The 14,611-nt window shown below is 41.0% G+C and overlaps 1 protein-coding gene across 6 annotated transcripts in view; it reads right to left on the reverse strand.

Annotated features, from left to right (window-relative positions):
- The window catches only part of TULP4 (TUB like protein 4), a 280,793-nt gene that overhangs the window by 194,666 nt on the left and 71,516 nt on the right, over window positions 1–14,611 (reverse strand). For all 6 annotated transcript variants that reach the window (XM_017958185.3, XM_031667335.1, XM_017958184.3 and 3 more), the window contains exon 2: window positions 11,786–14,002. In XM_017958185.3, the coding sequence (XP_017813674.1) occupies window positions 11,786–12,037 (252 nt within the window). In that variant the 5' untranslated portion in view covers window positions 12,038–14,002. The remainder of the gene's footprint in view (window positions 1–11,785; window positions 14,003–14,611) is intronic.

Below are 14,611 nucleotides of genomic sequence, written 5' to 3' on the forward strand. Positions count from 1 at the left end.
TCTACTAAACATACAAAAAATTAGCCGGGTGTGGTGACAGGTGCCTGTAGTCCCAGCTACTTAGGAGGCTGAGGCAGGAGAATGGCATGAACCCGGGAGGTGGAGCTAGCAAGTGAGCCGAGATGGCACCACTGCACCACTTCAGCCTGAGAGACAGAGGAAGACTGTGTCTCAAAAAAAAAAAAAAAAAAAAAAAAGAGCTGTTCCTCAAATTCCTTCAGTCTACAATAACTGGCTACAATTAAGAGTCAGGCTCATGTGTACATTATCACAGTACCAAGGTGACTGATGTCTATTACTTCTTTAAGACTATTATTTCCATAATTGATTAAGCATAGCCAGTGCTGTCAACTCTCAGTTATCCACACTGGTGAATAAATGCACTGAACTGAATGGTAATTTTTATACTCACATTTGATTTTTCAACAATTCTATTTCAATATGAGAGTACGACCCAAACCAAAAGCACTGTCTTCTTTCATGCCACAAACATTTGTTACTATTGTTTATTATCATGACTATGTATGTCTGGTCCCACCTGCCCATCCAGCTTTGCTTTCCACTACTCTCCAACACTTCACCAAACTCTTCCATGTCCAAAACACACACCACAGTCATTCAAAACTCTGTTTAAGGGTGCCTCTTCCCTTCACCTTTTTGAAGCAGTGTCTTATAGATGGAAAAACACACAAATTCAAATCTCAGGTCTGCCATCATCTAGTTCTGCAACCTCCGACAATTTCCTTAACATCTCAGAACCTCAGGTTCCTCAACTGTATAGCAGGGATGTTAATACAAAGCCGTAGAGAGATGCTATGAGGGCTACACTAAATAATGGACATAACACACACACACAAAGTATGGGAACATATATGGCAACTGTCATCAGGAAAGACAACATTATATCCGTGCAAACGATATCCACCCTCTGACACACATGATAGGCGATCTATCTGGGCAGGAACAGTGCCTTTTTCATCACAGTAGAGCCAAAGCCCAATAGCATCTAGCCTAGAGCAGGCTCTCAAATATTTTCGGAACCAAAATGAACATTAAGGTCCAGCTCATTCCCTGACTCCCCACAGGAAGCTTCCCTGTCCACATTGGTCCACAGTGCTTCATCCTCTGACCTACTACAGCACCCTGCAGTACATCAGAACAGTACAATATCTTCCACCCATTTCTTCAGCCTTGGTCTAAAAAAAGAAGACAGACTCACCAGGACAATGAAGTTAACTATGGCTATATTCAGGGAATGTAAGAATATTTTTTAAATACCTAGTTGACTTCATTCACACACTGCTCCACCTTTCCAGTCCCACTATGCAGATCCTTTCTCTCAGTGTTCCCACTGAGGAAATCCTTAGTAATAAAGCTGGCAGATAAAAGTGGAACATCCACGAAATTCTAGTAAGTGCATTTTATCAGTTTAAACTCCTTTCCAGGGTAAAAAACTAGGTAAGTTTCCACTATTCATTTTGCTCAATACAGTAAATTTACCTGCAAAAAGTACAGTTAAGTCCTCACTTAACTTCAGGGATAGGTTCTTAGAAGCTGAACTTTAAGCAAAAACGACCTGCATATGAAAACAATTTTACCTTAAGCTAACTGATATAAACAAGAGTAAATATCCTACGTATATACGACATACTACTAAATGTCATTTCACTTCAAGCTGCAGTTTCCAAGAACTTACCAACAATATTGAGGACTTACTGTATAGAAAAGTCTGAGGGGTTGTGGTTTTGCAATTCATATCTCTAACATTATACGGTTTTGAAACCTGCCATGCAGATCCACTGAAGCCACAAACATTCAACGATGATGTAGCCCTGAGCTTCTCAGCCCCTATTACCAGCTACAGATGACCCCAAGGAGGGCTTTTATCCACCAACGACGCCCTCTCTGGGATTCAATGCACCTCTGGGAGTGGGGCAGCCCTCCTGTTATGGAATACCTAAAGGCACTACCTAGGAAAGAAACAAGGTAGATGTGGTCATCTAGCATGCTAAAATACGCTCACATAAACGGAAACGTTGCTTTACCAGAAGAGTTGCATAAAACGAGTCATTAATGCTGAGTCACTAATAAATTATCTCTAATTCAGGTCATGAACACATGATTATGTAACTTCAAACTTGACTACAACCACATGCTGAATACATTAAGCACAGAAACAGTCATATCTGAGCACTTGCATAAGTCAAATTATTAAGGCAGCACCCTAGTTTAACCATCTGCCATGGAAATTAATAAAAAGTGTATCATGCTCAGATGGATAAAATCCCCATTACAAACTACAAACATTTCACAGTATAGTCAAAAGGCACAAAGAACATCACTGCATGTCCAACAAGGGCAATTTTGTTCCAGGGCAGGAAAAAATGCATAGGTCCTTGTCCTTGTCAGCCAGGTTCCAAAAGCATCTGACAAGGGAGTACAGTCACATGCTTAGGTTGGGGCTGGGGAACAAAGTGTCCTTCATCTCTCTCAGAAATGCGTCTCTGAAGCCAGAATGTGGCTTAATCTTCTTGCACAACTGAGAAAAGTACGAGTTAAATCCTAAGTATTTCTCAAGGTCCTGCTCAAAGATGATCTTCACCACACAATCTCTAGGAAGCCTCATTCTTCATTCTTTGAACAATTCAAAGCTTGCTTTCTCTTCCTAATGGAAATGCAAATAGAAGAAGGCGAAGTCCACGCTTCACCCTCATGCTAGACTGTAGATTTCATGAGGTGTAAGCTGGGACTTCTCTTGCCCCCACACAGTGGCAAGTACACACAGCACCCAGCACACAACAGAGATGTAGTAAATACCTGCTAATGCATGTGTTTTCAAATCTAAACTGAGGAACAAAAATCAACAAACACTGTTTCTGGCCTCATAAGTCAGAACCGTAACTGAATTTCCAGGTACTAAGTGATATTGTAAGGATTGGAAAGTGATATACGTAAGTATATTACTTTAAGTACAAAGGGTATAGAGTACTTTACTATTTCATCACTTATACACCATTTTCACAGCCCTTCGAAAAACACACTGTCTCAGGTTCTACAACTCTGATAGAAGAGAATTATTATTTTCAATTTACTACTGACTTGAGTAAACTAATGACTTGAATGACTTGGACAGGTAAAGCTAGAACTTCTTGGAATCAAGATATGGAAAAACAGAAACAGAAAGGAAAAAAGAACAGGCCATCACTAAAGGAAATAAAACAGCCCTCCATTATATCCACCATTATAATACCCTAGTTGGTCATCACAAATCTACTAAAAGTCACTTTCTATGTAGAATTTATAAGAGAGAGAAAAGAGCTGCAGTGAGTTTTTGCTGGCTTTAATCCAAAACTTTAATCAACTTTTCTCACTAAAACTGTTGTACAAATTAAGTACGTTAAATACTGTAAAAAGTTTTAAAATAAAATGGTTTTCTAATCTCTCCAAATGTTGAGAAAGTTGGTCATCACTATGCACAGTGAGGTGGACACAGAACCTGGCTTGCCAGTCCCCAGTGGCTCTGGGCCTTCTTCAGGAGAGGGTAAATCAGACAATGGTACTAGGAGGGTCTTTCACTGCAAGGGAGGCCGTTCTTACAATCTAGAAATTCCCATCCTTTTTGGAATTAAGATGTGTCATACAGCGTTTTTAGTAAAAAAGAAAAGTACCTTAGAAATAAATTTTTATAATATTTTTAAACACTGAAAAAACTTACTATACATTGTTAAGTAGAGTCCTCCACAATGGGAAGATAGTAGAGTTTAAGTCAAGAGATTCATGAGGAAGTTTGTGCTAGGCATGGTGATGAAGGAAGACAAAAGTGAGCACGTTTCAGATATTATCTGGAAGTCAAACACAGTCGGAGGTCTTGCTAATAACAAGACTTGGGGACAAGGGAAGTGCAGGGAGATTCCTGAACTGTGAGCTGGACTGACTGACTGGTCTTGGGCCATCTACCAAAATGGGAAAACAGTGCATGGAACTGATCTGAGGGTTCAAGGGGCAGGGGAGAAATCAGTTCTGTCTGGGTGACCGATAGTCTGCAAGGCCTGATTGGTGTCCACTTTTGTATCTCATATATCAAGTTGGAGAATGAAGTTTGGAACTAGAAAGAGATGGCAGACAGAGAGAGACACCTGGAGTCACCAGCATGTAGGGAGATTTAAAGCCAACATAGAGAGGAAATACAGAAAAATATGCATGCCTGGTACCCGTTAACATTTAAAGATGAGGCAAAAAAGAAAAAAAAAGAAAAAAGAAAAAAAGGCAGAGCCAGCAAAGAAGGGTGGAAAGCAGAGGCCAGAACAGTAACAGGAAAACCAGGAGAGCCTCATGTCCTGGAAAGTGAGAGAAGACAACGTCTCAATTCTACTGATGCTACTGAGCAACTTGCTACTGAGGCAACAAGTGCAATTTAAAAACAAAAACGAAACACCAAAAACCTATGAGTTTACCAATGTGTGGTCATTGAGAAAGAGATCATTTCAGCAGAATAAGGAAAGCACACTGAAGGGGGCCAAAAAGTTAAAGGAAATTTTTTTAAAAAATAAATAACTAATTGATATTCTAAACAATGAGAGGTGAGGAAGTTAAGAATGACGGGGTACATTGATCTTCCAGTAAGTTTTACCAAACGAGGCAAGCGGATAACTATAATAAAGCATTATCAGTGCAACCAGAGAAGTCTGATCAGTGTACAACAGGGACAAGGGGCAGGGTCAGACAAAGCATATCAGAGAAGATGTATCCAATCCAAGAATTCAGGTGAGACCACTGCTGTAGTAGACACGTCCTTATAACAAAACGAATTCCAGCAACTACACATGACTGCCTGCTTATTCTTAAGTCAAAAAAATCCTGTTGGTCGGGCAAGGTGGCTCACGCCTGTAATCCCAGCACTTTGTGAGGCTGAGGCGAGTGGATCACCTGAGATCAGGAGTTTGAGACCAGCCTGGCCAACATGGCAAAACCCCATTTCTACTAAAAATACAAAAATTAGGGGGGAGGGGGGAGGGATTGCATTGGGAGTTATACCTGATGTAAATGACGAGTTGATGGGTGCAGCAGACCAACATGGCACAAGTATACATATGTAACAAACCTGCATGTTATGCACATGTACCCTACAACTTAAAGTATAATAATAATAAATAAATTAAAAAAAAAAAAAATACAAAAATTAGCCAGGTGTGGTGGTGGGCGCCTGCAATCATAGCTACTCGGGAGGCTGAGGCAGAAAAATGGCTTGAATCTGGGAGGTGGAGGTTGCAGTGAGCCGAGATTATGCCATTGTACTCCAGCCTGGGCAACAAAGTAAGACTCCGTCTCAAAAAAAAAAAAAAAAAAAAATCCTGTTAAATGACAATCAGTACTAACCTTGATTAATTTGCACGACATCTACCATATCTGTAAGAAATTGTTTCATAGAATAAAAACACTCCCAAGTAATTATTTTCTGAAATAATCTTCATTATGGAACATAATTATTTTGCCTGACATACCTGCCCACCTGTTGGGGACTCTTTTAAAAGAAAAACTCATCTTTCTTGAATTACTGCTTTACAGTAAAAGGACAAATAATTCTAAAAAAACATCACTTCTCAGCCAGCCACGAAGAGTCTCCCTTGGAGTTTCAGTAGGTAAGCACACATCTATTCCTCTTCTATAACACTGCTATCAAAGGTTTCAAAAGAGATACTGGCAAAAGGATTAACCGTCCCCAAATGCCATAAAAAGTTGCTTTGGGAAAAGTTGATTTGGTTGATCATTCACCTTTTGTGGTAGTGGTTCTTTTTTATGAAAGGTGCTTTCAGGATTGAGGGGGGGGCACATATTTTGACCATCTGATTAGAACCATTAACATACTTACCAAATATGAAGCCATTTATACAGGTTAAGAATTCCTTGCCTATATGTTTCACTCCGGCAAATATAGCTGATACCATTTTATCACAAATTTCTAACAACAGAATACACAATGTGAGAAAGGGAAACTAGTCTCAAAGACCAGACAAACATTTATCACAGTATTTAATTTCAGATTCAATTTATCTAACTGAATAAATTTATAATTGCAAAACTGTTAAGATTTGTTAAATGCGTAATGTAAAACAGATTTTACATACTAGCTGAGGGTGAAATAAATTATCTTTCATTCAGATTTGTTTCCTTTTTAATTCAGTTGTGAAATTAGCAGATGACTAGTTCTGACCCCTTCAATTTAGTTAGTTCCATGGCCAGAAATAAAATCTTGCAGCGGTTCTTTCAGTAGTGTTTTTAAGGCATGGCCGGTGGGGACACAGGGTTTTTCCGCTTCTTGTGGTAGAAGGGAGTGAAGATAAGGTAACTAGGTATGGGCAGAGATGAGTTACATGTCAGCCTTCCCAGAAATGAAAAAACAAATTAAATAAAACCCAAGGTTTCTTTTGATGATTTCCTTAAATGAAGATACAAGTTCACAACCCCTGATTCAGAATCCTTACAGACAAGTATTTTGAGTTCATAAGTTTTTAAATCTTAGCAAAGTCCTACAGGGGGAGCTCCTGTCAATTATCTAATGTCACCCACAGGTCTGGGCAGCCTCCATAATAAAACACAGTATTTCTGCAGCTGAAGTGATGGAATAATAACAATCAGCAGCTTCACATCAGTCCAGGTCAGGTCTTGCCATTAAAACAATTACACAAAAACTCGCTATTTCAGAGCCCTTAGATTGAACAACCGTGAGTTGGGCACAGTGGCTCTCACGTATAATCCCAACACTTTGGGAGGCTGAGGTGGGTGGATCACTTAAGTCCAGGAGTTTGAGACCAGCCTGGGCAACACGGCAAAACCCTGTCTCTACAAAAAAAAAAAAAAAAATTTGTAACTAGCTGAACATTGTGGCATATGTCTGTAGTCCCACCTACTTGGGAGGCTAAGGTGGGAGGATCACTCAAACCCGGGAGGCAGAGGCTGTGGTAAGCTGTGATTGTGCCACTGCAATCACAGCCTGGGGAAGAGAGAGAAGCTCTGTCTCAAAAAATTTTTAAAAAAAAGATTTAACAACTGAGGATAAGGGATAGAGGACTCGTATTTAACACAAGTTATAAGAAAATAAAGTTTTAGGAAAATGTTAAACCCCTAGATTCAAGTTCTCCTCCATACAAGCTGCATGAATTTAGGCAGGTTATTTAACATCTTTAAAGCCTGAGTTTTCTTCTCTATAAAAGGGAAATAATGATATCTTCCCATGAGTCTGCTGTGAACAACATGAGGTAAGATGCCTGAAACTACATCGGGCACTGGGCAGTAGGATGCCCACCTCAGTTTGCCTGGGATTTTGCAGTTCTTAACACCGACAGTCCCACATCCTGGGAAACCAGGAGAGTTGGTCACTCTACTTGGCAGGCATTCAGTAAATGGCACATATTCTTTTTTTTGCGGGGGGTGGGGGAGAGCAGAGACAGGGTCTCACTATGTTACCCAGGCTGGTCTTGAACTCCTAAGCTCAAGCAATCTTCCCGCCTCAGCTTCCCAAAGTGCTGGGATTACAAGCATGAGCCCCCATGCCCAGCTAAATGGAACAGATTCTAGTATGAGGAACAGAAATTAACTGAAAGTAAAAAAGGATCAGAGTGAACACGCAACCTACAAAATGGGAGAAAATTTTTGCAATCTACCCATCTGACAAAGGGCTAATATTCAGAATCTACAAAGAACTTCAACAAATTTAAAAGAAAAAAACAACCCCACCAAAAAGTGGGCCAAGGATATGAACAGACACTTCTCAAAAGAAGATATTTATGCAGCCAACAGACACATGAAAAAATGCTCATCATCACTGGCAATCTGAGAAATGCAAATCAAAACCACAACGAGATACCATCTCACACCAGTTAGAATGGCGATCATTAAAAAGTCAGGAAACAGATGCTGGAAAGGAAGTGGAGAAATAGGAACGCTTTTACACTGTTGGTGGGAGTGTAAACTAATTCAACCATTGTGGAAGACAGTGTGGCAATTCCTCAAGGATCTAGAACTAGAGATACCATTTGACCCGGTGATCCCAATACTGGGCATATACCCAAAATCATGCTACTATAAAGACACATGCACACGTATGTTTGCTGTGGCACTATTCACAATAGCAAAGACTTGGAACCAACCCAAATGCCCATCAATGATAGACTGGATTAAGAAAATGTGGCACATATGCACCATGGAATACTATGCAGCCATAAAAAAGGATGAGTTCATGTCCTTTGCAGGGACATGGATAAAGCTGGAAACCGTCATTCTAAGCAAACTATCACAAGGACAGAAAACCAAACACCGCATATTCTCACTCATAGGTGGGAACTGAACAATGAGAACACTTGGACACAGGGCAGGGAACATCACACACAAGGGCCTGTTGTGGGGTGGGGAGCAGTGGGAGGGACAGCATTAGAAGAAATACCTAATGTAAACGATGAGTTAATGGGTGCAGCAAATCAACACGGCACATGTATACCTATGTAACAAACCTGCATGTTGTGCACAGGTACCCTAGAACTTAAAGCATAATTTTTAAAAAAACAACAAAAAACAAAAAAAGTAAAAATGCAATGTGGAAAAAAATCACACAAAACAGTTTCAACAGTGAGACAGCCAGACCACTGTCTGTGAATTAGAATCCTCTCTTTTGTGGTAGGCAGAATTCTAAAACCGCACCCCCTGGTATGCACACCCAGTGTAATCCCCTCCCCAGAGTGGAGGTGAGCATGGCCAGCTCAGGGATGCCATTTTTCAGACATAGAAAGTCAGAAAGATTTGAAGTTACAGCAGATGCTCTCCTTCTGGCCTTGAAGAAGCAAACTGCATGCTGTGGAGAGAGTCACAAGGCTGGGACTAGTTAGGGCCTCTACGACCCAAGGGCCTCAGTCCTACAAGGAACTGATTTCTACCAACAAACTGAGTGAGCTTGGAGGAAGGCCCTGAGCCTCAGAGGAGCTAGCAGTCCTGGCTGGTACCACGTTTCCCAGCCTGGGAGACCTAAGCACAGGCCCCAGACATACCATAACAGGGCTTCAGAACTACAGAACTGTGAGACTAGAAATGGGTAACGTTTTAAGTCACCAAGTCTGGGGTAATTTGTTACACAAGAACAAGAAAAAATATTTTTAAGAGTATCCACTACAAAGGTGCAGAGATGTGTGTGTGTGGGGGGGGTATAATGCGTGCATGCCTGTATGTATATGCCCAATATATTATTTCTAAAACATAATTTCTTGGCCGGGCGCGGTGGCTCAAGCCTGTAATCCCAGCACTTTGGGAGGCGGAGACAGGTGGATCATGAGGTCAGGAGATCGAGACCATCCTGGCTAACATGGTGAAACCCCGTCTCTACTAAAAAATACAAAACACCAGCCGGGCGAGGTGGCGGGCGCCTGTAGTCCCAGCTACTCGGGAGGCTAAGGCAGGAGAATGGCATGAACCCGGGAGGCAGAGCTTGCAGTGAGCCGAGATCCGGCCACTGCGCCCCAGCCTGGAGGACAGAGCGAGACTTCCTCTCAAAAAAAAAAACATAATTTATTGCACTGTTTTTTAATGGAAAAAGTTCAAATTCAAAAGAAGCTTCTTAATAAATTAAACTCGGTGAAAAAATCAATCTCAAATTACTCTTGGCCTTACAACTAAAACTTTCATGCATTGATGATGAGGTGTAAATAGTACAACCACTTTGGAAAACAGGCAATTTCTACTAAACCTAAACATGCAACACTATGATTTAGAAATTCCACCTTCTGAATGCACAGGTCCATACAAAGACACGCACATAAACGTTCACAGCAGCATTAGTCATAACAGCCAAAAACTGGAAGCAATCCAGATACCCAGGAACAGGAGAAGAAAAACACCAGGTATCTTCCTTCAGTGGAAAATTCACATCAGTTAAAAAGTACAAACTAATAATATACACAACAGGGATGAATCTCACAGATATCATGTTGAGTGAAAGAAGCCAGACATAGAGAGTATGTAATGAAGGATTCCACTTCCATTAAGCAGTGACAGAGTCAGAATGTGAGTTACTTCTCAGGAGGGGTGTGCTAGGATCTGAAGGTTTCCATCCCCACAAAACTCAATGTTGAAACCTAATCCCCATGTGGTGGTATCAATAGGTGGGGCCTTTGGGAGGTGATCAGGTCTTGAGGGCTCTCCCCTCATAAATGGGATTCCTATCCTTATAAAATAGGCCCAAGGAAGCTCCCTTGCCCCTTCTACCACGTGAGGACACAGGAATAAGGTGTCATTTATGGAGAAGAGAGCCCTCACCAGACACTGAACCTGCTGACGTCTTGATCTTGGACTTCCCAGTCTTCAGAACTGTGAGCGATAAATTTCTGTTGTTTACACATTACCAAGTCTAAGATATTTTGATTTAGCGGCAGGAATGGATTAAGACAGAATGTAAAATCTGGAAAGGAGCACCAAGTACCTGTAACTGGTGCTGGAAATGCTGTATATTTTGGTCTTTTTGGCGCTTATATGGGTGACTGCATATAAAAATAATCATTGAAAGTTAAGTTTAGTACACTTTACTGAATGTTTATATTGCTACGATCTGAATGTCTGTGTGCCCCCAAAATTCGTATGGTGAATCCCCCTAGGTGATGGTAGTAAGAGGTAGGGTCTTTACAGGAAGTGATTAAGTCATGAGAATGGAGCCCTCATGTATGGGATTAATGGCCTCATAAAAGAGGCCTCAGAGAGCCTCTCATCCTCTTACCACCAAGAAGAAATCAAAAACCGTACCATACTAGCCCCCTGATCTTGGGACTTTCAGCCTCCCAAACTGTGAGAAATAAATTTCTACTGTTTATAAGCCACCCTGTCTATATTCTGTTATAGTAGCACAAATGGACTAAGACCTATACTTGAAAAATATTCCTGCTCCTTTACAATAGCTATTTAATAACCATTTAATGACATTTTAAGATGCCTGAAATAGTCTTGGATTCCTCATTTTAAAAATATCTAAATAAGCTAGTGAAGAGTAAAACATGAATATTGTGAAGGTGCTATACAAGCATAACTTTGCAAGAAATTATCACTCAAAGCTCTTCTTTAAAACACAATGCCTAACACTTAAGTATTGCTCAATAAATGTTGGTTACATGAATTTCATAGATAATCCCACTGCTTATATTTTAGAAGCCCAGAGGAATCTATATGTACAAATATATTGCATAATAGCCTGAATATAATATACCCTATACATGTGAAAAACTATGGTTCTTGTCCATTAACTACTTCTTTAGTAGTACAAAAAAATACAAGCCAAGTGTCAAGCCATCACCAAAGAAACGTAGATGTTAACTGTGCAAGGTAAAGGCAGCACCACTTTCATTTTTCACACTCTCAGTGTGACATCAGGGGTGGGGATAACTCTTTGCCATGCAGACTTGGAGCATGAGAAGTTGGTTAGGATCATCTAATTTAACCCCACACCGTGGTCAGAAAGCGCCCTGGCCTCCCTACTGCTGGGCGTCTTCCCACTGCCTGGACCCTCTGAGAGAGTGCAGGGGGAAGACAGCAGGGGTGCCAGGGACAACTGACCCACGTGGGGAGAGGCAGCCTACTGTGAACTGTGTCCACCTTAGCATCTTTTCTGCCAGAGCATAAGAGACAGAACTCACAGCATGGAAAGTCTCACTTAGCAGCAAGTCTATGAAACTGAAATGAAGGAAGTTTCAAGTCCACAAGGGGCTCAAAAACACCACTGGAAGTGACCAAAAAGTGAAACAAAACCACAGCTCACCTCGCTATTGTGGCCCCGGAGGTTGAAATTTATCCTCTGTGGAGTACTCCTGTCCCTGCGACAGTGGCTAGAGGTGAAAGTCACCCCAACCACTCCTCGCCCATTGCCCGTGGCCAGCCAGCCCTCCTCGTAGTAGCGCCTCCTGCACACAGGCTTCTCCTTCTCACTCTTGGGGACACGCCCCTTCCAGGACAGGCACAGGATGTTGGAGTCACTGCAAAGCACAGGCCCATGTTCCACCGCTGCATACATACTTTCTTCAATGAACTGTTTTACTTAAAAAGTAATGCTAATGCTGTGAAATTTAAACCAATTTCTTTCATTGGTGTATTTGTTTTTGTGGTTGGTTTGCGTTGAGTTTTTCCCCCTTTAATTAAGACTGACCTGAATCTAATTAGAAGGTCAGTATTTTATAAAGATCCACCGAATGCATAGTGAAAAAATTCCTCTATAAAAGATGATGGCAGTCTTCTAAGAAAAGGTAATGCTTAAAAAAACATGGGGTCCATTTTTATTTTCAAGTTCTCAGAGGAAGAACGTGCTGATCCTTTGGAGAAAGAGCATCGTTAATTAAGTGGTGATCAAGAAACGGTTTTCTTCTTTTTACTCCACTTGGTTATTCTCATTCAGCCTGAGATTCCAGTTTAGTGTAATGATTCCAGAGACAACGGGTTGCAAATACATAGATTTCAAGTAACTTAAGGCTTTAAGAATCCCTCTAGCTCGAATTTTTCTCTTCAGAAGTTCGGATGCAGAGACAGAACACACAGGATCATCTTCCTTCGGAAGCCACCCTCTAGCATGTTTTCTGAACTAGACAAATTTCTGCTGCTAAAGCTGAAAAAGATTGCATAAAGGGAAAAAAAGGCACACAAACCGTGCAAAACAGACCAGAGTTTGTGCAGACAAGAGTCCAAATTTTAGGAAGAAAAACAGACTCTCTCCCCGTTGTTTCAGAACCAGAAACTTTCCACCTCAAAGCTTGGCCCTGTGTCCCCGGGGAACGCAGGGCTCCATCGGACTACTCCTCCACCAGCCGGCACACCCCTCAGTGCCATAGAGGCTAGAAAGAAGGCCCCTTCACTCAAGAGGCAGAATGTTCCAGCGCTCTTACAGTGGTCCCAGTGTTTGCCTTGGGTGAGTCTTAAATCCTCTTGCTGACAAAACAGAGCCACGCTACAAGATTTTATTTCTTTTGCTCGTCTCCCTTCTCGCTCCCCCAGTTAGCACTCCCCTTTTCTGCTCCTAAAGATCTTTTTCCATCTTGATGAAAAAAGCTAATCTTAGAATTAAGTCCATCAGGTAATCTTCTCATTCGCAAATCTTCTTGGACTTGACAGGGAAGATAATCCCTTAAAACAAAAGCAGAAGCCAGAGTCAGATTCCCTCAACTGTCTCCCTAGAGAGTGATCGTGTTTTGCTGATGGGTGCTTTCCTGTTCACATTCAGAGACTGTCTCCAAACACCACACCGCTCGTCCAAAAAAAAGAAGGCTTTGCTTGGATTTTCCTTGATATTTGTTTTATAATTATTGGTTTCAACTGCTATTTTACAATATTATCCTATAGATGCAGGAAAAGAAACGGGGAAATAATAAATTAAAATTTCTCAAATACAGTTAATTAAAATAGGCAAAGGAATCAGTTCATTATTCAAACTTGTCCCATCATACTTGAACTTGCTTTCCTCTAGCCAAAACCACAGTAGGAGTTACTTTTCAGTCCAGAATTTTAATCCATCAAAATCACCAAACCCACTGAAAAATAAAGTGCAACAAGCACTGTGTGAGCCGCTGCAATGTTTGAAGTCACATTTCTTTCTCAGTCACCTTCGCACTTAGTTCCTTCTTTAAACTGGAAGGTATTTTTGTGGCTTAATCTGTGCAAATTTTTTTTTCTTCTTTTTGCAGACTTTCTTTACCCATGCAGACCATATGGAAAATTGGCCATTAGTGATGTATTTTTCTCCCCGGGCTCCTGAGCCCAGTGGTGTCAAGTTGCTCCATCTGATTCTTAAATTAATTTTCATCAGTTGTAAAACTCTCAAGTGTGCACAAGAATGAGCCTGTCTTCCCGTGTGAATGTGTAAGTACAGAAAGAAGGTTTTAAATGCACACAGACACACACTCTTCAACTGCCATACGAAGCGTCTGTTTCCCCAGTCATTTCAGGAACCATCAGATTATTCACGGCTGGAAGGCCCTGGAGTCTTACAAATCTGTTAAAATAAAAAAAAAAAAAAGATATAAAATAAAAAAACTTTAAAACACTGAAAAATAAAAGTTTTGAGAATAATTGCTGAAACTGAAATGAGAGACCCATCTTTACACTTATATCAAATGGAGCTACTGACTGCACTGAATGGTAATATCCAATAGTGAAAGGATACATACACCTCACCAGCCTCAAGACAACACACAACACATGAGAGCTCTGCCGGCCACGGATCGTTGTATTCAATTTGTCAGCAGCTGGGCATATCTGAATGAAATCATAGCTGCCATTCTCCTACACTGAACTGTCCTTTCTAAGACTCTAAACTCTGAATGTGAGGCTCTACCCTACCAGAGATCATGGTCACTGCTTCAGCAGGCATCCTCAAAAAGGAGACTGAAATGACTCAGGCAAGTTATCTGGATTGATTTTTTCACGATTAATAAAAGATTAAACTGCTTCAAGACACAAAGCAGCAAGGGCCTTTAAAACTCATCCGTCCCTGATGGCTGGCAGGTCTCAGAGCAAAGCACAGTTGTTTTCTAAGCTTTTAAGTGGTCTACCAGCAATAAAGTTCTAGAGAATCTATCTCTAGCAAATCCATTCCATTTTC

This window comes from Papio anubis, chromosome 6 (genome assembly GCF_008728515.1).
Source record: "Papio anubis isolate 15944 chromosome 6, Panubis1.0, whole genome shotgun sequence".
NCBI lineage: Eukaryota > Metazoa > Chordata > Mammalia > Primates > Cercopithecidae > Papio > Papio anubis.